Source organism: Phoca vitulina, unplaced genomic scaffold (genome assembly GCF_004348235.1).
Source record: "Phoca vitulina isolate PV1807 unplaced genomic scaffold, GSC_HSeal_1.0 scaffold10, whole genome shotgun sequence".
In the NCBI taxonomy this organism is placed as follows: Eukaryota; Metazoa; Chordata; class Mammalia; order Carnivora; family Phocidae; genus Phoca; species Phoca vitulina.
This window is the reverse complement of record NW_022589713.1, coordinates 47,042,662-47,066,154: the sequence shown is the minus strand read 5'-3', so window position 1 is coordinate 47,066,154 and position 23,493 is coordinate 47,042,662. Positions and strand designations below refer to the sequence as shown.

The window sequence follows — 23,493 nt, the reverse complement described above, 5'->3', positions numbered from 1 at the left end:
AAATTTACCCAAATTTAAATACCTGCCTACATATAAAAAGCAAAATTTAAAACCATTGGAAAATTATATAGGAGAATATCTTACTAACTCCAGATCAGAAAAATTTCTTAAGACACCAAAGAGCAAATCGTAAAAGAAAACATTCATAAGTTAAAATTTTAAAGTATCTTCCTACTAAAGAACACCATCACTCATATGCCCCTTTACTGTAACAAAGTTAAAAAGATAAGCTCTGCAATTTTTATAATCAACAAAGGATGCAAAGGCAAAAATTCATAGAGAATTCTTAACAAATCAGTAAGAAAAACAACTCATTAAAAGGGTAGGCAAAGGAGAACAGGCAATTCACAGAATACAGAATCACCGGTAAACACACGAAAAGACACCACGTCTCAAAAAAATGGAAATTCAAACTATACCAGATGTCCTTTCACACCCATTCCAAGAGTAAAGCAAGAGGATATAACATAGATCCAGAGAGAAGCTCAGGAAGGTTCGCTCCAGGATTGTATGTCACAGTGAAAAACTGCCAGGAGCCTAATGTCCATTACTGGAAAATGAGTAACAAACTGTGGTACAGCCCTAAAATGGAATGCTAACACTAGTTAGAAATGCAGGGTCTAGAGCTCCACATCATCAATATGCAGAATCCCAAAATGTAACATGAAGCAGAAATACAAAGTGGCAGAAAGATATGTCTGGCACGATCCCATTAAATAAAGTAAAATGATACTCTATATTGTTCATGGACATGCAGGACACAGGAGGTGAATTGTGTGAGCATTTTATAAACCTAAAGGAGGGATTCTGGCATGGATGTTGTGTTTTTCAAACCCTGCGTGCCTTGGCGTCCTTCGTAAAATGGGAAGGCTGCCTACCTGGCAGGGTCGTTGTGAGGATGAAGTAGGGGTGGTCTACATCGGCTGCCTAGCATCACATCTGGCCCAGAGAAGGGGCACAACTGAGGTTCGAGTTAAAAGCATCTGAGTGTGTGCTATCTCCCACCACCCCCTAGGCCTCTTTTTTGGCTTCTCCTCAGGAGAAAAGCCGCTTTGGGAATTAATGACTTAAAACTGGCACAAGAATGTGCTTCCAAAGTGCTTTAACAAAAGCAGTTTAAATGTTCCCCTGTAATGTTTTCATGTCATGGCAAGGTCCCTAAAATGTAATTTCCATTCAACCACAGCTTGAATTATCAATCTACGAATGACGAGCGGCAGAAACCGTAAGACTTCTTGTTCATGGGTGCATTTCCCAACAAACTCCAACATACTCTCCTTACTTCAGCTACAAAAGCCTAACCAAAGCAGTGCAAGATGATGCCCAAGCACCTCCCCTGCAGGCAAGCACAAAGGCCAGACATACCCGAATGGGACCTGTAATTCTGGTACAGCTGGTGGATCTTCTTGGGCTTCCGGACGGCACACTGCTTGTTCACGGTGTTTCTACTGGCATAGTGGAACAGAGAGCGCAGGTCACTGAAGCGGAAGGCCACGCCCTTCATGATGCTCTGGGCCGTGTCCCCCGTGAGGAACATGGCGTTGGGGTCATTGATGCATTTCATCAGCAGTGTCAGCTCGGCTTGGGTGAAGTCCTGAATCTCATCGCCATAGAGCTCATGGATGGACCACGGGAGCACCTTGAGCTTCGACAGCCTCCGGGACAAGTTATACAGAACATCTTCTTCATCGAAATAACCTTTCTGAGACCTGATCTGCTGGTACAGGCAGAAGAGACTGTAGATCTCGCTCCGGTCTTCCTTGAAATTGGGGGACCGCTTCCTCCCTAATTTCTTATACGCTTCTTCTGTGAGCCTCCCCTGGGGGCAGCTGAGGGCCTCAAAAGACCCCTTCAGAAAAGATTTTATTTCTTTCCAAATCAGTGCGGGGTTGTAGGAGGTTTTCCCTTTGATCATTTTGGGCCATATTTCATTGGTGAACACCTCAAATGTCACATACACCCGGGGGTCACTGTCACACGTACGTGTTTCTGCAGCTTTATCCTCCTCGCCATTGTCCCCATCTGCCTCGGCCTCCTCCTCATCCTCTTGCCAATTGGGGATGGTCAACTCTTCCTGGTTGGACCATCCCACGATGGCTCTTTTCAAGCTGCCATCTTCATTTCTCAGAAAAAATGGTTTGGGCAGAGAAGCATCAAGCAGGAGAAGCAGCTGCTTGGAAGTGACAAAGAGAGGAAAGTTCTCGTCCCTTAAGTCCTGAAGTTTGTGGACATTGGGTTCCAGTGGTTTGTAGTGACTGGTGGCCTTGGTAGACTTGGAAAGCTCAATGAAATTCCTCTGCACCTCCTGGCACAGGACATGGTTCTTGGTCACGAAGATCTGATGTAAATGCTCCAGCTGGTGGGGATGCTCTGTGGCGCACACTTCCACTGCCTGGCCAGGCTCCCCCGGCTCCCCACTGGATCCCCCGGCACAGGCTTCGCTATCCTGCTCCTCATCTATGCTGTCCGCTGTTTCTGCTTCCATGGAACCTTCCTCTTCCTCCTTGTCCTCTTCCTCCTCCTTGTCCTCTTCCTCCGTCCGGGGACCTTCCTTTCCGGGTTCCACTTCCAACCTTCTCTTCATCCACAACTGCTTGGTCAGCAGCGGGCTTCCTGCCTGCTCAGCCTTCTCCCAGTAAATGTGGAATTTCTTCCACAGCCTATACAAGCAGCAAGTTGTCTTCCCAGTGCCGCTCCGCCCAATGAGGATGATGGGCTCCAGTGGCCTGGGGTTGAGGTCGATCACGGCATACTCCAGCTCACCCACCCTGAAGGGGTACTCCACCGTCGCTGTTGTGTCATTGAGGATGTTGGAGGCCATGCTGTTGCTAAAGCTGTGGAACTTCATGATGTTATACTCCGTCTCCACCGCGCTGGCCGGTGGGAAATACTCGGGGTTCACGTGCTCCCGGCTCTTCTCGGCCTCCGTGTCCTCCACGTAGAAGCGGGGTATGCGCTTTTGGACCTTCACGTTGGCTGACATCTGGCCTTGGTGGATGCCCTTCAGCTTCTTCCGCAGGACACAGGACTGGCCCCGGTTGTAGGCACTACAGATGGCCCTGATGGAGTCCGACAGCTTGCAGTGGTCCAAGACGATGTCCCAGATCCGAATGATTTCTGTGTAGACCCGACCCGACTTCTCTGGGCTGTGCAGGTTCTGCTCTGTGGCAGCGATGATCTTCTCTGGGTTCTCACTGCATCGAGGGGAGAAGTCAATGGCCAGCTCCCACAGCATTCGGGCCCCCTTGTCCAGCTTGGCCTCGAAGAGCTGGATGCTTCCCTTCAGGTGCTTCAGCCGCTTCTGCAGGCCCTGCGTCCACTCGCCATTCCCCAGCTGCTGGATAGCTAAGATGATTTTTTTCTTCATGACCTTCGTCATGACCTTACTGGACAGCTTTTTCAGCATTTCCGAAGTGCATTCGATCTCCCACGTCATGTTCTCGAAGTCCTGGAGGCAGGCCTCAATGTCCTGCGTGTTCCAGCTGTCCGGATCATCGCTGCCCTCACTCTCTCTGTGGCCAGCAGGAATGAGCTGCGAGGCCACGAGGTCTGCCTGAGCACATCCACCCCCTGCCTCAAGGACGCTGTGGTTGTTCCCACTAGAGTCAGAGCCTTGAGGCCCCAGGGCTCGCTGGAGCTCGTCCTTCTTTACTTTTGTACCAACGCCTGCCTCCAGAGGCTCAGAGTCCTGAGGACAGTCCTCAGAGAGGGGCGTATCCAATTCAACCTGCTGAATTAAACCCATGATGTCCTGCACCAGGCGGTCTCTCAGAGAGAAGGGCCTGACAGCTCCAGGCTCCTGCCTCATCTCCTGGGCATCCGGGAGAGTCTCCCAGCTGTCGGGAACCATGGTTCCTTCGGGCAGGGTCCTGGCAGGGATGCTGCATGGCAGTGACTTGGATGAACCCTGGGACTTGAGCTGAGACACGTGACCAGAGGCAGTGGGCCTCGGGAGCTTCCCCGGGTGGGCAGCAGAGTCCTGCCGGTTCCTCCGCTTGTTCTCCATCACAGCTTTGTTCCAGGCCAAGAGCAGAGCATCGTTCTTCTTAATCCGGTGCCTCGCGTCTTTGCCTTCTTTGTTCTTCAAGTTCAAGTTGATGTCAAACTTCACCAGCAGGTCTATCAGCTTCTTCATGCGCTTCAGCATGCCCTTCTGGAAGATGATGTGCATCAGCGTGTTCCCATTGCTGTCCTGGCTGTTGGGGTTGAGGTAGCAAAATTCAGTGGGGTTGGACCAGAAGAGATCCAACAGGTAGCTGAGGAAGTTAAAACCGATGTCAGCTGAAAGACATAAATAAAACGCTTTGAGTGCTGAGCCGCTCTTCCCAGAGAATAGAGACCCCTGGATCTGGAGAGATGCCAGCCAGGGGCATATCAGAACGCCACACCTCCCCAAGCACTTGGTAAGCCAGTGGTTGAAAACCAGGGACAATTTGCTCCCAAGGGATATCTGGCCAATTTCTGGAGGACAGCCAACTTTGAAACTTAAGAATCCTCCTCAATCAACCCACCCTGACCATTCACCATGATGGTTGCTCCTTCTCATCCAGCTGTGGGTGAGGGGCCAGGAGATAATGGGTGGGCCTGACCAAGAAACAGTCCTTTTTCAGATCGTTGGTTTTCCCAATAGGAAAGATGAAAAAGCATAGCATCAGTTCTAATATCCGGCTTCCTCTTCAAAGAAAAGACTGGTTAAAAAATAAAGGCCTACCTTTGATGTCTAAAAAGATGTGGAGTGCTGCATGCAAAGGAGTATCACCTTCTGTGAGGGAGATACTGCGGGGGTCTGCACCCTTGGTCAAGAGAAGAAATGCCAGCTCGAAGTCCTCATGTTTCAGGCACATGACAAGCGGCGTCTCCTGGCTGTCGTGGAGACCCTTGGGCAAGGCTGAGAAGGCAGAGGAGAAAGGCGCATCCCCATGAGGGATGTACCCTGTGCCAAGTGACCACCTGGCTCACCTGAGGAGGAGGGAACGTCTGCCTTATACTCCAAGGGAAGAGCTGATGCTGACCCGACTTCTGAGGCGAAGGCTTCCCAGAGCCCTCAGAGTGAAAGCCCAACTCCTTCCAGTGTCCCATTCATGGGCCGTGCCTCTCCCCACTCTCCTGCTCCCCTTCGTGTCCCAGGGCTCTGTCTTCAGCCCTGCCCGGGAGTGTGGACAGGGCCCGGAACAACGGAAACCCCAGTGGCTGCCTAACACCCTACCTGATACATAGTCGGTGATGGGGATAGGAGCATGGCTTCCTACGTCCGTTGCTTCTATGACGCTTCTTCCTGAGGATGCCCATCTACCCTCAAATGGCATCTTCCCTGACACCTCTCCACCCCCAACATCAGCTTCCCTTTAGCTCGGTCCATGCATCCCCTCTGCACCGCAATCTCCCTGACCTGCACCCCTGTGATCCGCACACCCCCACGCAGCAGCCACACTTTCACTTTGTCCCTGGTCCCCAGCAACCGATTCCAGGGAGGCACTTCGTAAGCACTGGCTGACTCAGGAATAAAATAGGAAGCCCATGACCGCCGCAGTTTCCAGGCAAAGGTAGTAACATTCCACTCGAGGAATGGTTTTGAAGAAATAAACTATAGGAGGCATTCCATCGACCTCTTGGAACCTGTGGGGAACAGCCAATGCCCAAAGGCTTGGTATAGCACTTTGAGAGCAAAGGACCAATAAAGGACATTCCCTCTTAAATAGCCGAGCAAGCAGAAAACCACACGGCCGCAGTGCTCTTCCAAGAACCTGCATGCGTGAGCTCATTTAACATTCAAAACAGCCCTGAGAAAGAGGACTGTTATCGTTCCCATTTTATAAACAAGGAGATGGAGGCAGATATAGCATGCCCAAGGCCACACAACTAGTAGTGGCATTAGTAGAGGGTTGGGAATTGGGGGCAGGAGGAGGCTGGTGTTTCCAAATCAGTTTTAAAATAAAACCCAGTCCAGAGCACCTCGGTGGCTCAGTCAGTCAAGCGTCTGCCTTTGGCTCAGGCCATGATCTCGCGATCCTGGGATCGAGTCCCACATTGGGCGCCCCTGCCGAAGTCTGCTTCACCCTCTCCCTCTGCCCTTCCCTCCACTCATGCTCTCTCTCTGTCTCTCTCAAATAAATAAATTAAATCTTTACAAAATAAATTAAAAAAAAAACGCAATCCAGCAAGATGCTGGCTCTCTCCAGACATACATCCAGCCAAGTGTGATTGCGCTGATTACAGCAGTAGATGTATCCACCCACCAATTATTCGGCTGTTTCTTTACAAAGAAGCACCTCAAATCCTAATCCGCCGATTAGAAAAGAATGCTGGAGAGTTGACAGGGATTCACGCAGCATACTGGGTGCAGGGAAAAGTCCAGCCAGGAGTCGTGAGGAAAGGACCCTGTGCGCCACACCCGGGGCCAAGGGCCCCCCTGCACGCACCTGAGGTCTCTCACACAAGGCAGAAGAAAAGACAACAGAGGTGACTAGAGTTCACAAAGACGCAGAGTTCCTACAAGGCCAGCACCCACTAACAGGGCATTAACCTGGTCGCTGTTACAAAATGAGAAGCTATGGAGGAAGAGAATGGGCCAGAATTTAAAGGAGTCTCCAAAGTCAAGTGAAAGAGCCAGTACCAGTGGTGTCCCAAGGGACAAGTCCCCAGTGTCCATCATGAGCATTCTCACCTCCACTGTCGATGAGGCAGCCCAGGAGCTGCATCCTCCGAGGGTCCCAGGCGCTGAGGCGGGGGATGACAGCGCAGAGGTCAAGGTCTGAGAAGTTACAGCCCTTGATGAGGCAGTCTCCCAGCGGTGGCTCCCCGCTTACTTTGCGGGTCAGCAACAGAAGCACTTCCGGCCATTTCTGTTTCTCCAGTAAAAACTTGATGAAGGTGTTGGCGCAGTCACGGTTAATGTCACAGACCAGGTCAGGAGGAATTTCTTTCAAAAATAAGAATACACCACACTCCCAAAAAGGTTCATATGACTCCTGCCCCAGATACCACCCAACACATTTAGGCGTAATTAACAAGAATTATGCGTCGGTATTTTTAACCTCTGGGGGAAATATAAGCAAGTAATTACTTTGGGCAGCACTCAACCACTCATAAATGTCGGTATAAGCACCGGAGGTGTGACCTTCTTGGGAAGGTCAGAAGTATTTTAAGGGGAGTAGAGCCTGGCCCAGGAGAGCAGAATTGACTGTCTTGGAGATTACGTGAGTCAGGGCATTCTACTAAGATCAGAAGGGCAAGAGCCCAGCTTAAGTTTTGCATAATATTAAGAGTATTCTGCTTAAGGAGCACTGAAATACAGGGAGACAAAACAGAATAGCAGTTATCAGGTTATTTCGGTAAATGCCTAGAAAGCTCTACAGAAATAAAAGTTAAGGGGCGCCTGGGTGGCTCAGTCATTAAGCGTTTGCCTTTGGCTCAGGTCATGATCCCGGGGTCCTGGGATAGAGCCCCGCATCGGGCTCCCCGCTCAGCGGGAAGCCTGCTTCTCCCCCTCCCACTCCCCCTGCTTGTGTTCCCTCTCTCGCTGTGTCTCTCTCTGTCAAATAAACAAAATCTTTTAAAAAAATTAAAAAATAAAAAATAAATAAATAAATAAAATAAAAAGGGATCGTATAGGCAAAAGTACTTCTAGCAGGATACATGAAAAACCAGACACAGAGACTGACGCTGGAGATGGGACTTAGGCACTAATGTTCAGGGTAGATGATACGGACTTTCTGCTGAATAACTTTCTGTGCTATTTGAATGTTTCACACATAGCTCATCACTTTCATGCTTTTAATTAATTGTTTTAAAGATGTCAGAAAAGAGTTCTAATAGGCATAAGTCATCTTTGGCACAACTAAATGTTGTGAGGAAAGTTACCTTGCAGAGAAGAAAGAAGGCGCAAGAACCTCTGAACGACTTCTTGCTTCAGAAAGTTTTTAGGCAGTAGCCGGCTTCCTGAGTTCATGTACTTCACCAGCTGCTCAGAGGCCTTCCGGAAAATGTCAGTCTCACTAACAGGTCCGTCACCATTGTTCAGTCCTGCAAAACAAGCACACGATGCCTCAGAATACAGAGATCACAGCTGTGGGAGATTGCAAAAGTTACCCCGGCTTGCCACCCCTCCGCGGAGCCCCTTCTTTGCCCCATGACTTCGGGTCTCCTTCCATCAAGAGGTGGAGCCTATTCTCTTCCCCATCCTGGATTCTAGCCTGGCTTCCAGACTTGGTATGACCAATAGAATGCAGTGTGATCTGGAAAACAGTATGGAGGTTCCTCAAAAAGTTGAAAATAGAGCTACCATATGATCCAGCAATTGCACTACTGGGTATTTACCCCAAAGATACAAAAGTAGGGACCCGAAAGGGTACATGCACCCCGATGTTTATAGCAGCAATGTCCACAATAGCCAAACTGTGGAAAGAGCCAAGATGTCCATCAACAGATGAATGGATAAAGAAGATGTGGTATATATATACAATGGAATATTATGCAGCCATCAAAAGGAATAAGATCTTGCCATTTGCAACGACGTGGATGGAACTGGAGGGTATTATGCTGAGCGAAATAAGTCAAACAGAGAAAGACATGTATCATATGACCTCACTGATATGAGGAATTCTTAATCTCAGGAAACAAACTGAGGATTGCTGGAGTGGGGGGTGGGGTGGGAGGGATGGGTGACTGGGTGATGGACACTGGGGAGGGTATGTGTTCTGGTAAGCGCTGTGAATTGTGCAAGACTGTTGAATCTCAGATCTGTACCTCTGAAACAAATAATGCAATATATGTTAAGAAAGAAAAAAAGAAGAAGAAGAATGTAGCAGGACGGGAAGAATGAAGGGGGGGAAATCGGAGGGGGAGAAGAACCATGAGAGACAATGGACTCTGAAAAACAAACTGAGGGTTCTAGAGGGGAGGGGTTTGGGAGGATGGGTTAGCCTGGTGATGGGTATTGAGGAGGGCACGTTCTGCATGGAGCACTGGGTGTTATGCACAAACAATGAATCATGGAACACTATATCTAAAACTAATGATGTAATGTATGGGGATTAACATAACAATAAAAAAATTTAAAAAAAAAAAAAAAAGAATGCAGTGTGATTTTTGTCCTGGTTCTGAGGTGGGGCCTCAAGAGGCCTGGCTTAGTTCTATTCACTCTCTTGAGACCCTGGCCTCTGCCAAGTGAACAGGTCCAGTCTCGACTTCGGGGGGACAGGAGACAGCATAGAACAAAGAGGAATCAGTCCGGTTGTCCAAACTGAGGGTCCATAGATGTGAAAGAGCCTGGCCAAGATCAGCAAGACCACAGCCTCTTGGAGGAATTCAGTTAAAGCTATGAGAACAACCCAGCCTAAACTGCTGGCCTGCAGGGTCACGAGCGAAATAAATGCTTGTTGTTTAAAGCAACTAAATTTGGGAGCAGTCTGTTACACAGCAATAGATAACTGACATAAGAGTTGAGGGAAGTGACAGAAACAGGAGGGCTTAGCACCACCTGCCAGCCACCCACGCGTCTCACTGGCCAGCAGAAAAACCCAAGAGGAAGGAGCCACCTCTCTGGCCAAAGAAGGGAAGACAATATCCCCTTGGTTCAGTTTATTTGAGAAAGTAGCCATGATTAGAAAAACCCCCGACAGAATGTTGAAATGGGCAAATGTTTTATTTGCTATCAGGTGATACACTCAAAAAGCACTCTCGCTTAAAATAGAGTATTTTATCAGGGAGCAAAACTGGACGTGCTTTCACACCCAATGAAAAGGGCCCGGCCCACAGCATTAGGTGCTGTCACACTGTGCAGAGATGAACAAAGTTTCAATGTCGTGTTCCAACGAAGGAGGAACACTTTAAAAGAGATGGACTATTTGAAAATGAGAAAAAAATGAAAAACATCTACCTTCATCAGGTTTCCCAGCAGTAGGCCCTGGGTCAAGGATTTGTGTGCAAGTAATTCACGAAGGAGGTGATGGGTGGGAAGCAGATTAGGGGTCAGAAGGAAGCCAGGTGGTCTTGCCTGATGGCCCAGGGAAGCTCTGGAGTGAGAGTACCCCTCACAGCTATCCCCATCCAAGGCCAGGAAGACGGGCTTTCAAATTCTCACCTCGATCTATCACTGGCTATAGGCTGCCCTGGGAGGATGTAAGTCCTCAGGCACTTCTAGTTTAAATGAGCCCCAGCAAAACTGGCTCCATACGCTGTTCTCCTTGAGAGGAAGCCTTAGGTGCTGGCTTCCCAAAGTCAAGGCACCCCCACGTCGAGGGGCACACAAATGGTGAAAGGGATCCAGGGGATCTAAGCAGAGCTCCAACATTATCTGCTGTGCCTTCTGATGCACACCTGGGTCACCTTTCAACAAATCAAGTCAGAACACAAGAAACACACACATACACACACCGACTTCAGGGGCTCATTGCCCTCTACTCAAGAGACCTTCAGGTGCCAGAGAGAAGCAAGACCCACTTTAGCACCATCCTCCAGAGAAAAAGAAATGGAAACCACTTAGCAAAGGAAGACCTACATCACCTCAGCTGGAAGCCCGGAAAACGTCTATGTGCTCTGACAGTGACTCGGCCCTCCCACCTTCATCCTAAAATACCTACGAACACACAGAAATGGTGAAAGCTCACATTACAGAGAAATAGGATCCTTGGAAAAGGAGCAACTTCCTTCACTATCATGTGTTACTTGTCCCCCAGCCTCATGCCATTAAAATCTTTTCTAGAACAACATTCTTCCACTAGGGAAATTAGTATAAAAGTCACTTGACACTGAACAGAAATAGACTAAGATGGCCAGTATAATTAAATGCAGTTGTATAATAAATGCATGGTTGTGTGGTTCAGAATAGTTAAGCAATGGGTCAAAGAAAGTTCCACATGTCAGGAAAGAAACCAGAGAATGATACTAACAATGTAAAGACACATAGAAGGAAAGGTGCTGGCAAGGGTACCCCTGGGTAGATGTGGGTGACTTATTTATTACTCTGAATTTGTCTAGTTTTTTTCTAAATTTTCTATAAGCTTAGTAAGAGACATTATAATCACAGATTGCTTTTCAAAAGATGATTACGTAAGTGCTGAACAACACCAACAAAAAGACTGGATAAAATATGCCAAAGTATAATCACAATAAATTTTTCTTTTTACATAAAACTATGTTTTTACAAATTTTCTACAGTGATATTCAGTAAATATATAAGCAGATTTGAAATTAAAAATTAAAACAAAGAGATCTTCTGAAATTGCAACAGTGCTCAGAAGTGTTAGAAAATAGAAATAAATCATTTCAAAAAGAGATTTTGCCCTAGCCTGAAATTTTTCTTTCAAGCTAAAAAAGGCAAAACTGATTAAGTTTTAGTACACACATTTTATCAATTCAAATTTATGTCCCCATTTCATTTTTTATAAAAGAAAAGAAAAATGTATAATTATGAAAGCATGGAATACGACTAAATGACCAAATCACAAATATATTAATTTGGGGGGGGCAGGTGAGTTTATGGAGAATTCATGTTTTCTTGTTTTCCTTTTCTATATTTTGTAATTCTTTTAAAGAAAACATTGCATTTATAGTAAGGAAAAAGTATCATGAGCATCCTTTAGGTTGATTCCAGATGCCTGCATTTACTGAAAACAGGGCACCGTCTTTGGTGCTGAGGGATGGTAAGATGACGAACCAGGGCCTCTGCGTCCCAGGCCCCATCCGTGGGGAAAACCAACACAGAGAGAAGGTTCCAGGGTCCTCTGAGTGCTGTGTCCAAGGTGCCTGCATGAGCACAGAGCAGAAAGCAGCCGGCTCCCACTGGAGCGGCAGAGAGAAGGCCTCAGAGGCCTGGAATGGTTCTCACTCTGAGTGAATCACAGATTACAAACCCTGAGGAGAAGGAAGGCTCCAATCCTGTTCTTGGTCCTGAGAAGAGAGAATCGACAGCGGCCAGAGAGGTAGGTGTGCTGCCACCTAGTGGTGGCCGTGAGAGGCAGGTAAAAGCAGTTAAGAGTTTTCACTTTCCACCGCGGTCACCCAGTCAACCGCAGTCCAGAAGCAGATGATCCTCCTTATGACAAATCGTCAGAAGGTCAGTAGTACGGGTGCCTCGGTGGCTCAGTCAGTTAAGCCTCCGACTCTTGGTTTCGGCTCAGGTCATGATCTCAGGGTTGTGGGATCGAGCCCTACGCCGGGCTCTGCACTCAGCACAGAATCTGCTTGAGATTCTCTCTCTCCCTCTCTCTCTGCCCCTCCCCCCATGCTCTCTCTCTCTAAAATAATAAATAAATAAATCCGGAAAAAAAAAAAAGGTCAATAGTAGCCTAATGCTCTGTCGCAGTGCCTACATCATTCTCATTTCACCTGACCAGGCAGGCATTTTATCATCCCATTATCATCACAAGTGTGAGTACAGTATAGTCAGGTATTTTGAGAGAGAGAGAGACAACATTCACGTAACTTTTATTACTGCAGATTGTTATAATTGTTCTATTTTATTATGAGTTGTTGTTAATCTCCCACTGGGCATAATTTATAAATCAAACCTGATGGGATGTATGTATAGGAAAAAACAGTACATACAAGGTTCAGTACTATCCACGGTTTCAGGCATCCACTGGGAGGCTTGGAAGTATCCCCTGCAGATAAAGGGGGACTGCTATATACAGTCCTGACTACTTAGAGGTAAAGCCTTGTTCCTCCAAGTGGGCTCTGGCTTCCCCTGGTACTTTGCAAGAACTGCAGAATCTCAGGTCCTGTCCTGAACCTGCTAAATCAAAATCTGCATTTTAACAGGCTCCCAAATGGTTCCTGTTAACAATGGGAAGCTCCAGGGCGCCTGGGTGGTTCAGTTGGTTAAGCGACTGTCTTCGGCTCAGGTCATGATCCCAGAGTCCCGGGATTGAGTCCCGCATCGGGCTCCCTGCTCAGCAAGGAGCCTGCTTCTCCCTCTGACCCTCCCCCCTCTCATGTGCGCTCTCTCTGTCTCTCAAATAAATAAATAAATAAATCTTTAAAAAAAAAAAGACAATGGGAAGCTCTGGTTTAGAGAACAGCAGAAATCTTCAGCAAGACCCTTCATTTCTCACCTCGGTGCAAAAGCCACCCTCTCCAAAGTCATCATCACCATAATCATTAAAATGTTGCACAGCAACGCTCAGGATGAGCGAAGGGTGAGAACATCTTTTATCCTAGTCCCTAAGTTAGAATGCTGTTCGTCTGGGTACAAAAACCTAGCTCCCTGATGGTGCTTTACTTGGGGCCACAGATGTAAAAAAACAAAAATCATTAAGTCCGTGGACTCAGGTCAGGAGCCAGGGTACCCAACACCCCAGCAGAAGCTCTTCCCAGAGATAGTGTGCGTCCATCAAGCCCATTAATGTGTGAGGATGGGGAGGGATTAAAGTCCATAAAATCTTCATTTTTATGACTGGAGATCTACATTTATGCCCATGGCCCCAGGCCCCCCCTTTGCCTGTCTTCTCAACTACTACTCTGGTTTAAAAGACCATGCTGGGACTAAAGTCTAAAACTACACTATCCACTACAGTGGCCACTGTATTTAAAATAAAATTAGAATTTCAATTCTTCTGTTGCATGAGTCATGCAGATTTCAAGTGCTCAAAAGCAGCCATAGGTGGCCAGAGGCTATCCTATGAGACAGAGCAGATATAGAACATTTACATCAGTACCAAAAATTATATTGCATGGTCTTCATCTACAAAGATTCCCCAGCCCCACCTCAGGTTTTAAAGTTTATGCCACTGGCAAAATCTCAGAAACAAAATGTATGCATACAACTCTATACAGCTGTATGGATGCACAAAGTAACCGTGCTACTCAGTACAGACGTCATATTCCAATACTGACGTCTAGAAGGGTTCCACCGCTAGGGGTCTTTGGGAAGTACGCTACCCAGAAGACTCCAACTCGCTAGCCCTGCCTCATAACTGGCCATCCTCAACTTGTCCGATTTTTATCAGTTTCTTTTGCTTTTTGTGATTCCATGTTTCCCTATAGTCTTTCAATATTCTTCTAGCATGGCAAGGAAAAATTCATGGTCGATGGTCTAGAATACTTTAAAGTAACCAAACAACCAATAAGTTTACCAAGGAGTATCAGGGGCTGTAGGCTTCGCTGTATCCACTGTCATCACAAACTACCCAGTGAGCCAAAAGGCAGGCTTGGAAGGAGGCACGTTCCTCTTGAATGTGCTTTTCTTCCCAAGCGAGCATAACTGATTTCTAATAAGTAAAAAGGGAACCAGCTGCTTTTCTACTGAGTCTCTTCTCCTGGTTCCAAATCTGGGCCACAAATCTAGCTGGTGAAGGTAGAGAGGAAAGGAGGGTTAGACCCTATCTCAGAAACTGAGCTGTTTTCAGGATTAGCAGATATTCAAAGATTCTATTATGCTCTCCCGAAAAAAAAAACTGAAAAAAATCAAAACTTTAAAAACTAAACAGAATAGCATGGCTTATGCTAAAGCCCATACCACTAGATATAGCATACACATACACATATACAGTATTCTAAGAATTAAGGTTAGAAATAATTGCAAACAAAAAAATTAAATGCAAGCAAAAAATCTGCAAACAAATCAGCCATTTTCTACCATTAACTGGTGGTCCTTTCTTGTTGTTATACTAAAACCTGGAAATTCGCTGGCAAAGAAATCTGTTCGGTTAGTTTCAATTTCTCAAACAGTAGAACCCATCCTGAAGCTGAGATTACAGGCATAAACTCTCAGAAAGCATCTCACAGTGACTTATTAATTTACTACTTCACAGAAGAAATCACAAGTCCTTAACACGGGGGTCTTTTAAAAAGAGAGAACTCTGCAAATACACTTCTTTCCCCTCATTCCAGTGATCTCACAGAAACAACAGATGATATTTTAAATAAGTAAATGAAAATGAAAACATAGATGGGGCAATGAGGGGCAGGGACGTTAAATGAAAAACAGCTTCTCCCCCATGTGAAAATTTCCTGACCCTGGCAATTGCGATGACCCCCACCTGTCCAACTGCATCCCACTCCAACACATACACCCCGCCACCTACTTACCCACTCCAGGGGTGGGGGAGTGTTTCTGGGGAAACACATCCAAATAACTTCAGTAAACACACTAACCATCTATTAAGTATTAATCAGTCCAGTCCTTCATTCATGCACACAGACCATCCAAAGAGCAGAAGATAATTAAAGAAAAGCAATAGCACAAAAGAGAAACAAGAAAGTGAATCTACTCACCCCAAAAGAAACAAATAATTCAGAGAAGAGGAGGATGTTCTTTCAGGAAGAAAAAAAATTCAATATTCTCAAATGCCATTCAAGAAGAGGTGGCACATATAAAACAAGCAAAAGCTGCCATGGATTAGAAAAAAATCAGAGAGCAAGAGTTCTTAGAAATTAAAACTGAGTTTCCAAATTAAAACAAATGCAATGGGCAAGCTGAGTTATAAAAGGAAAAGCTGTAGACCAAGTTAAAGGACTGGGAAGAAAAAATACCTAGAGAACAGTAGGGAAAAGTAGAGAGACGTGTTATAAATTCAGGAAGCTCAGCCATTTAATACTTGCAGCAAAGAGACATCAGAAGGGAACAAAATGATAGAAGATAAATTTCCCTGAGCTAAAAAAGTTAGATTGAGAGGGGCCAACAAGAGCCAAGTGAGAAGAATGTATAAGGACCCACACCAAGAAACTTCCCAGGGACATTTCAAAACTCGAAGGACAGAGAAATCCTAGAAGGGAAAATAAATGAGACTGACATCAGACTTCTAATCAGTAGCAAATGGAGGTTAGAATACAATGACACAATTTCCTCAAAGTTGGGAGGAACAAGGTTTTACAGCATATTTCATAAATCTAAGATCCTGTGCATTGTCCTACACACCAGAAACAGCTGCATCAAACTGACCCATCACTGATGGTAAAACACATTCCAATTTTAAAGATGTGGGGAGAATCTGCAATTTAGAATCCATGAAATACAATGCCTACATTTGAAAATACAATGCCCATATTCAACCAATATAAAGACAACATAAAGACATTTTCAAAAACTCCATAAGTCCATGCCTCCTCCAGAAGAAACTTACTTGAGTAGGTATACTAACAGATCAAGAGAGAAATCTAAACAGACAACATGAGCCACAAAGTCATATATGAGTGCAAGAACTAAAGGAAGCATTTATACACACACACACACACACACACACACACACACACACTGGGGCTGAAGTCTAAATAAAAAATCTAAATAAGGTCCAAACAGTATATATGCATACATACGTGTATACACATAGGGTTCATTAAACTGGGACGCTTAAATGGTATCACATTGAAAGAGCGAAGTTTTCAGGACGTTTGGTGGTTCTTTTCTATGGGTTCTGCTATACCAGTTGCAGAACGTAGTTTACATAACCACTTACATAATCATACTACCACCATGTAAATGCCATTTACTTGGTTTTTCATTTCTACAATTCATCTATGGATGAAGCCCAGAAAACTCAGAGCTAAGGAACAGAATGGAAACGACACAAATGACATTACTGGGCAAAATTCATCAGTTGGAGCTAACTTGTTGCATTTCATCCTATACAGCAGCCAGTCAATAGATGCTGTCCCAAACTAATAAACCGTATCTATTTCAGAGATATGAATGTATTTTAAATTGTTGGTTGTAGTTGCTTCTGAGGAGTAGGCTTGATGTTTTGTTAGCCCCTCTTCTGTATGACTTTTTTTCCTTTTTATACTGTGTGCATGCATGGGGAAAAAAAAAATCACCCAAACTGCCCAAAGGTGGACCTGGCAAAGTGATCGGGATGTCACAGACACTCTCTAAATAAGAGTTGTCTCTGTCTTTCAAAAAAAAGCAAACAAGTTTTCCAAAGACTGGGGGTCTCACTTCCATCTTCATATACTGAGAAAGTATAAACTGATTTGTATCTCATGTCACAGGACCCGTTTTACCACCCATCTCCCAAAAAGTTATTTCCCTAGAAGCTGTACCTGATAGGTCCTTAGAACATGCAGCCAGCTTTGCCAAGTGACTGTTGATTTTCTCAATGGCTTTGAAGTTCTTATTCCTCTTCAGGACATCCATGGCAGAGCGGGACTGTCGATCCCGCAGGGTAGGGTCTGCCCCAAAGCTCAGGAGCATCTGCACATCCTCTGTTTGCCCTAGACCGGGCCAAAAGGAGAAAAGGGGGCTGTCATGGTCCCTTCCATAAGGAGACGTCCCCATGAGTGCTCTTCCTCCCAGTTCCCTGCCCAAGCAGCCTGGGGCAAGGGGACCAGTGTCGCTCTGCTCATAGAATCTAAACTGCTGGCCTTGGACAATCCACCCAACTCCCCGAAGCAAGGAGTCCTGTGTGGAGTGGGTAGGACAATAGCTCTGAAGAGGTTCAGAAGTGCGCTCCTCTCTACCTTTCTCCCCTCTCCCTGGCAACAAGCAAGGAGAAGGGGAATCTGGTTCCTAGGCAACAGTTACAGCTGTAAGGATAACAGCGAGCTGTGACTTCAGATTTCTTTATTCCCTAGAGAGGAAACAGAATATTCTTCCAGAAAAAAAAAAAAAAAAAGCCTGTCTGGGGATCGGAGAAGAAAGTGGCAATTGCTTTTGCATCAGGGTCTTTTTGTTGTCACTGTTTCCACCCTCCCAGCCCCAACCCTCTGGCTGCCAGCTCCATTTGCTGCTTTGACGTTATCTATTTGCCAAGCATCAAGGTGTCTCCGTGATCACAGATGCAACAGTTTTCCGAATGGAACAGGTGTATCCCTGGGGGTACAAAGACTGACGTGGGCACAAAGAGTTCAGCAAATCAATGCCTGATCCCCAACTTCCATACCCATGCTTTCCTAAAATCCACTGCCCGGACAAGGCACCTGTACTCCAGGTACTGTCCTGCTCAGGGCGCTCTCCTTTTCCATCTCCCCAGTCACAAGTGCCCTTCTTGCATTTACAAAAATGAGACAAAACTAAAAAGTCAAACTTTTTACCCTCAGAGTATCTCACTGAGGCAGGGAGAATTCCAAGACAGTCCCCAGGATTCCCAACCCCTGGTGCACACACACCTTCTCCCCCAGTTACTCAATCAAATATGAATCTAAATGTGATGAGACTTTGCAAATGTAATCAAGGTCCCAAAGCAGTTGACCTTAAGATAGGGAGATTACCCTGATCTAATCACATGAGCCATAAAGGTCAAAGGTCTAGAGGTCAGGAAGAGGGCAAAGATTTAAAATATGAGAGGGAATAAAAAAAATAAAAAATAAATAAAATATGAGAGGGAAGTGATTGCATAAAAAATTCTCCCCTGCTGGCTTTGAAGAGAGAGGGGGCCACATGACAAGGAATGTGTGTGCCCTGCAGAAGCTGAGAGCAGCAGACATCCAGCGAGGGAACAAGGACCTCATTCCTACCACCAGAGGGAACTAGATTCTGCCACAACCATGTGACCTTGAAAGAAAGCCCACAGTTCCAGATGAGAACACAGCCTCTGTCAGTACCTTGATTTCAGCCTCGGGAGACACTGAGCAGAAAATTCAGTCACATCATTTCAGACTACTGACCCCCAGAACTGTGAGCTGGTAAATGGGTGTGCTTTTGAGCCACTAAGTTTATGGTGATTTGTTACAGAGAACTAATTACTAATTAATGTATTGCCCCAAAGGCGGTGAAAATTCCTGACTTCCAGAGTGTCCACTGAAGGGAAAATTAGGTGCCTGCCAAGCCCCTTTTAAAAGGCGCTACAGGGCGCCTGGGTGGCTCAGTAGGTTAAGCGTCCGACTCTTGATTTAGGCTCTGGTCATGATCTCAGGGTCCTGGGATCAAGCCCCGCATCAGGCTCCATGCTCAGCAGGGAGTCTGAGATTCTCTCTCTCTCTCCCTCTCCCTTCGCCCCTCCCCCTGCTCTAGTGCTCTCCCTCTTTCTCTCTCTCTCTCTCAAATAAAGCTCTAAAAAATTAATAAAATAAAAAAATAAAAGGTACTATAATCTACCCTCCTCTTACTACCCTCCAAAATTATTATTTTCTTCTTTAATAATTAATTACGGAAGATTTTAATATATTTCTGTTGCTTTGATTATCTGTAGTAATAATTTTGTAATAATTAAATCTAGAAAAAAAATTAACCCCTAGAGTCTTAAATCACAGACATTTTTTTCTAATTTAAAGCTATACAAGTACTTTTATTCCAGAAGAAGATCACTGGATGACTAATAAGACTTTCAAGCATAAACTATATGAGGGTAAACTTCTTTCTGAAAAGGAAACTAGAAATATGATCCCCAAAAAAGGAAGGCACAATTTGATATTTTTGACTATTAAAGAGCTAGTCCACAATTTTTTAAATACATGTTAGAGGGTATCAAGTTGCTGTAGTATTTATATTCTATTATATGCAACTAAAGGAGTGAGATGATAGTTTTATTTTAAAATATTTGTGTACACAATTCTGAAAATTACCTTTTCTTACATATTTTTGACTCACAGATAAAAAAGTCTACGTGTCAATGTAAAAACATGTAAAGAGGTACACAGGTTTTCAAAATTCTTGACGATAAGGAAGCAAAATTTGAAAATATACTAGACTTTTTTTTTTTAACTGACTGCATCCATTAGCCCTTTTCCTGATAACAACACCTCAGTTTTCCTTTGGAAAAGCACCTTTCCCGCCCGTTTTCAGCCTACCTGATTTGACGGGAGTAAACACATTCAGTCACCACGACATACTCCACCACCGCCCCAGCCCGAGCTCGGGGGGGATAAAGGTCTGACCAGAATCTGACCAACCAGATCATTCCATTCTCGGCTCTGCCCCAGCACCGGATCCAGGGGTGAACACCTGACCAGGATCTAGCCAATCAGATCATTCCATCCTCCTGACTCTACTGATTGGTTCATGGAGGCATGTGACCAAAGTCAAGTTACCGAGACTCATTCCTAGGACTTTAACTGAAATACTGAGTAGAGATATCCTCTTTGGCTGAGACTGACAAATAGGCATAATATAAACCTAATATCAGGTGGCTTCAATGGAAAGAGAGCCTGCCTAAGAATGAACCTAACGCAGAAGAAAGCAGAGCTGGGAGACAGGGCAGATTCTTGAAGACGTCTCTGGAGCACCTGGAGCAAACTCTGGACGATTGAGTCACATGAGCCAATAAATTCCCTTTCTTGCCTAAACCAGTTTGAGTGTCTGTAGCCTGTAACCAAGTCAGACGCAACTACTGATCTGGCCTCATGTCAGTTCCAGAAGGTGATCATTTCTAGGCTTTGGGTCCCGCTGCTGGGCCCTGGTAATTCCCTGAGCCTGAACCCCTGGGCCTCCCAAACCACATGGATCCAGAGCCAGGAGGACCATCGTAACAACGTCCACCCACCAAAATGCCAACAGAACTGATGATTTCAGAGGTTCTATGATGCTACAATTATTTTAAATGGTAAATTTGGAATTTGGGCCACATTACAGCATCTGGAGAGTTCCTGACTCTCCATGTATCAGAAAAGTATTCAAGGTGGAGATAATCTCATACACTATTGGGGCAACCTTTCTAGGGTTCAAGTTAACAATAGCTTTCAAAAGCCAAATACATCCCACCATGCTAAAAACATCCTCAAACTGCACATATGTTTTTACTTATACATTATAGAATATTTGTGGGGGAGCGCCTGGGTGGCTCAGTTGGTTAAGCAACTGCCTTCGGCTCAGGTCATGATCCTGGAGTCCCGGGATCGAGTCCCACATCGGGCTCCCTGCTCAGTGGGGAGTCTGCTTCTCCCTCTGACCATACCCCTTCTCGTGCACTCTCTCTCACTCTCTCAAATAAATAAATAAATAAATAAATAGAATGTGGGAGAAAAATCGTAAGATATTGGTAACATTGGTTTCTCAGGTTAAAGGACAGAGACTCTCAATGTATACTTTTTGTATCTTTTGATTTGTGAATGTAATCTATTTAAAATTTAAATAAAGTGAGTTTATCCAAATAAATAAAATGCACAGTTCTTTGAACAAGCAATCTCTCAACTAGGAAATAATCCTACAGATATATTCTCACCAGTTCACAAAGATGTATATAGGAAAATATTCTCTGAGCATTGTTTCTGGTAGCAAAGTAACTTGAAAACCATTTAATCATCCATCAGCGCAGTATAGTCATGTCAGAGAATACTGTGAGCTGTTAAAAAGAAATGAAATAGTTATGCAGGTACTACTAGGGAAAGATGGCCAAGATTATTGTTCAGGGAAAAAGCAAGTTGCTAAATAGAATGTAGAATATGTGCACATTCATATTTAAAAGAGGAAATTCATATTAAAAGAGGAAAAATTGGCAAGACTCACCAAAAAAAATGCTTGGTAGACTTTGTGAAAGAGAATTTACTTTTTATCACTATCTTTTTAAAGTGTTTGAATTCTTTTTTTTTTTTTTACCAAGAGCATGCCTTTCAATTTCTTTTTATTTTTTTACCTTTAAATTTTTTTTGATTGAACATACCATAAAATTCATCCTTTTAAAGTGTATAATTTAGTGGGTTTCAGTATATTTAAGAAGTTGTGTAATCATCACCACTACCCAATTCCAGAACATTTCATAAGAAACCTTATATGCATTGGCAGTCACTCCACATTTCCTCCTGCCCCTCCCCCAGGGCAACCAGTAATCTGGTTCTGTCTCTAGGGATTTCCTTATTCTGGACATTTCATATAAATGAGATCATGCAATATGTGACCTTTTGTGTCTGGTTTCTTTCCCTCAGCATAACGTTTCAAGGTGCATCCTTATTGTAGCGTGTATCAGTATTTTGTTCTTTTTTATGGCTGAATAATATTGCATTGTCTGGATGTACCACGTTTTGTTTGTCCATTCAGCAGTTGGAGATTTGGGTTGTCTACATGATTTTGGTTGTTATGAGTAATACTGCTATGAGCATTCATGTACAAATGTTTGAATATGTTTTCATTTCTGTGAGGCATAAATATCTAGGAGTAACATTGCTGAATCATATGGTAACTATTTGAGTAAGTGCCAGACTTTTTTCCAAAGCAGATGCACAATTTTTCATTCCCACCAGCAGTGGGTCCCAAATTTTCCACATCCTTGTCAATACTTGTTGCTGTCCACCTTTTTTTATTTCAGCCATCTTGGTGTGGAGTGTACTTCTGATTTTTAAACTAGTTTTTAAAAGGTGATTCAAAGAAGCCTATATGAAGGGGTGCCTGGGTAGCTCAGTTGGTTAAGCGTCTGCCTCTGGCTCAGGTCATGATCCCAGGGTCCTGGGATCGAGCCCCTCGTTGGGCTCCCTGCTCAGCGGGAAGCCTGCTTCTCCCTCTGCCACTCCCCCTGCTTGTGCTCCCTCTCTCTCTCTCTCTCTGTCAAATAAATAAAATCTTTTTAAAAAAAGAAGCCTATATGAACAATGAGACCCAGTAGAATAGAACAGAAAGTCCAGAATTAGTGGCATCTCAAATTCCTGAGGTCATGAGAACACTTTTAAACAAATGATGCTGAGACAAATAGGTAGCCATCTGGAAAATGGTAAAACTAGATCCTTACATGAAACTCCAATGGATCAGGGATCTAATGTTAAAAAGGAAACCATAGAGGCACCAGAAAAAAAAATAACTCTTTAACTTGGATGTTCAGAAGGTTTTTTTTAACTCTGACTCCAAATACAGGAGCAATAAATCAATAGATTGATAAATTTGACTGCATAAAAAGAAAACATTTGCATGACAAAAAAGCCCAAAGTCAGAAGACAAGTGACAAACTGGGAGGGGGGATTCATAACTTATACCACAGACAAAGAGCTAATGAACAAAGAATTCTTAAAAATTGAGGACAAAGGACCAAAATCTCTGTAGAAAAATGGGAAACAGACATGAACATATAACTCGACAAAAAAAGATTAAAAAATGGTTCTCAACTGTATTTTTAAAAATCCAAACTCACACATAAATAAATGCAAATTAAAACAAACTTGAGATACCAATTCACCCCTCTCAGACCAGAAAAAACTTAGAAATGCAACAACAAAATTCTGTCGGTGAGACTGTGGGGAAAGAGGCACTCTCCTCCATTATGGGTGGTTGTGCAAATTGGTACCATCCTTCCGAATGGAGATTTGACAATATCTAACAGACCTACATATGCATTCATGCATATGAACGAATATGCAATGATTTCCAGGACATACTGTTAATGAAAAAAAAGCCAGGTGCCAGGCAGAATCTATAGAATGGGGCCCTCCATGTAAAAAAGGAGGTGTAAGAAAACACACATATGTCTGCTCATTACTGCAAAAGGAATCCAGAAAGAATGAGCCTAGAAAAAAAAAAGAAAGAAAGAAAGAAAAAGAAACTGATCACCTACAGGGGGTGAATGGGAAAGGGGCAGAAAAAGGGGGTAAGTGGAAACTTAGTGGGGTCAAGGGACGAGGAAGAAGTGACACTTCTCTGAGTATGTCTTTCTACAAAGTTCAGACTTCTAGAACCATAGTAATGTTTTACATATGTGCCTT

At 44.5% G+C, this 23,493-nt stretch overlaps 1 protein-coding gene across 4 annotated transcripts in view; it reads right to left on the bottom strand.

The window, feature by feature from the left end:
* TRANK1 (tetratricopeptide repeat and ankyrin repeat containing 1) overlaps nucleotides 1-23,493 on the bottom strand; it is a 100,317-nt gene that overhangs the window by 37,501 nt on the left and 39,323 nt on the right. For 3 of the 4 annotated variants that reach the window (XM_032409026.1, XM_032409025.1, XM_032409027.1), the window contains exons 9-13: nucleotides 16,978-17,148; nucleotides 7,861-8,022; nucleotides 6,665-6,919; nucleotides 4,712-4,888; nucleotides 1,366-4,281 (exon numbers count right to left, since the gene is read on the bottom strand). In XM_032409026.1, the coding sequence (XP_032264917.1) occupies nucleotides 1,366-4,281; nucleotides 4,712-4,888; nucleotides 6,665-6,919; nucleotides 7,861-8,022; nucleotides 16,978-17,148 (3,681 nt within the window). Of the gene's footprint in view, nucleotides 1-1,365; nucleotides 4,282-4,711; nucleotides 4,889-6,664; nucleotides 6,920-7,860; nucleotides 8,023-16,977; nucleotides 17,149-21,032; nucleotides 21,139-23,493 lie in introns of those variants that run through there. The other variant, XM_032409028.1, reaches the window with a different exon arrangement.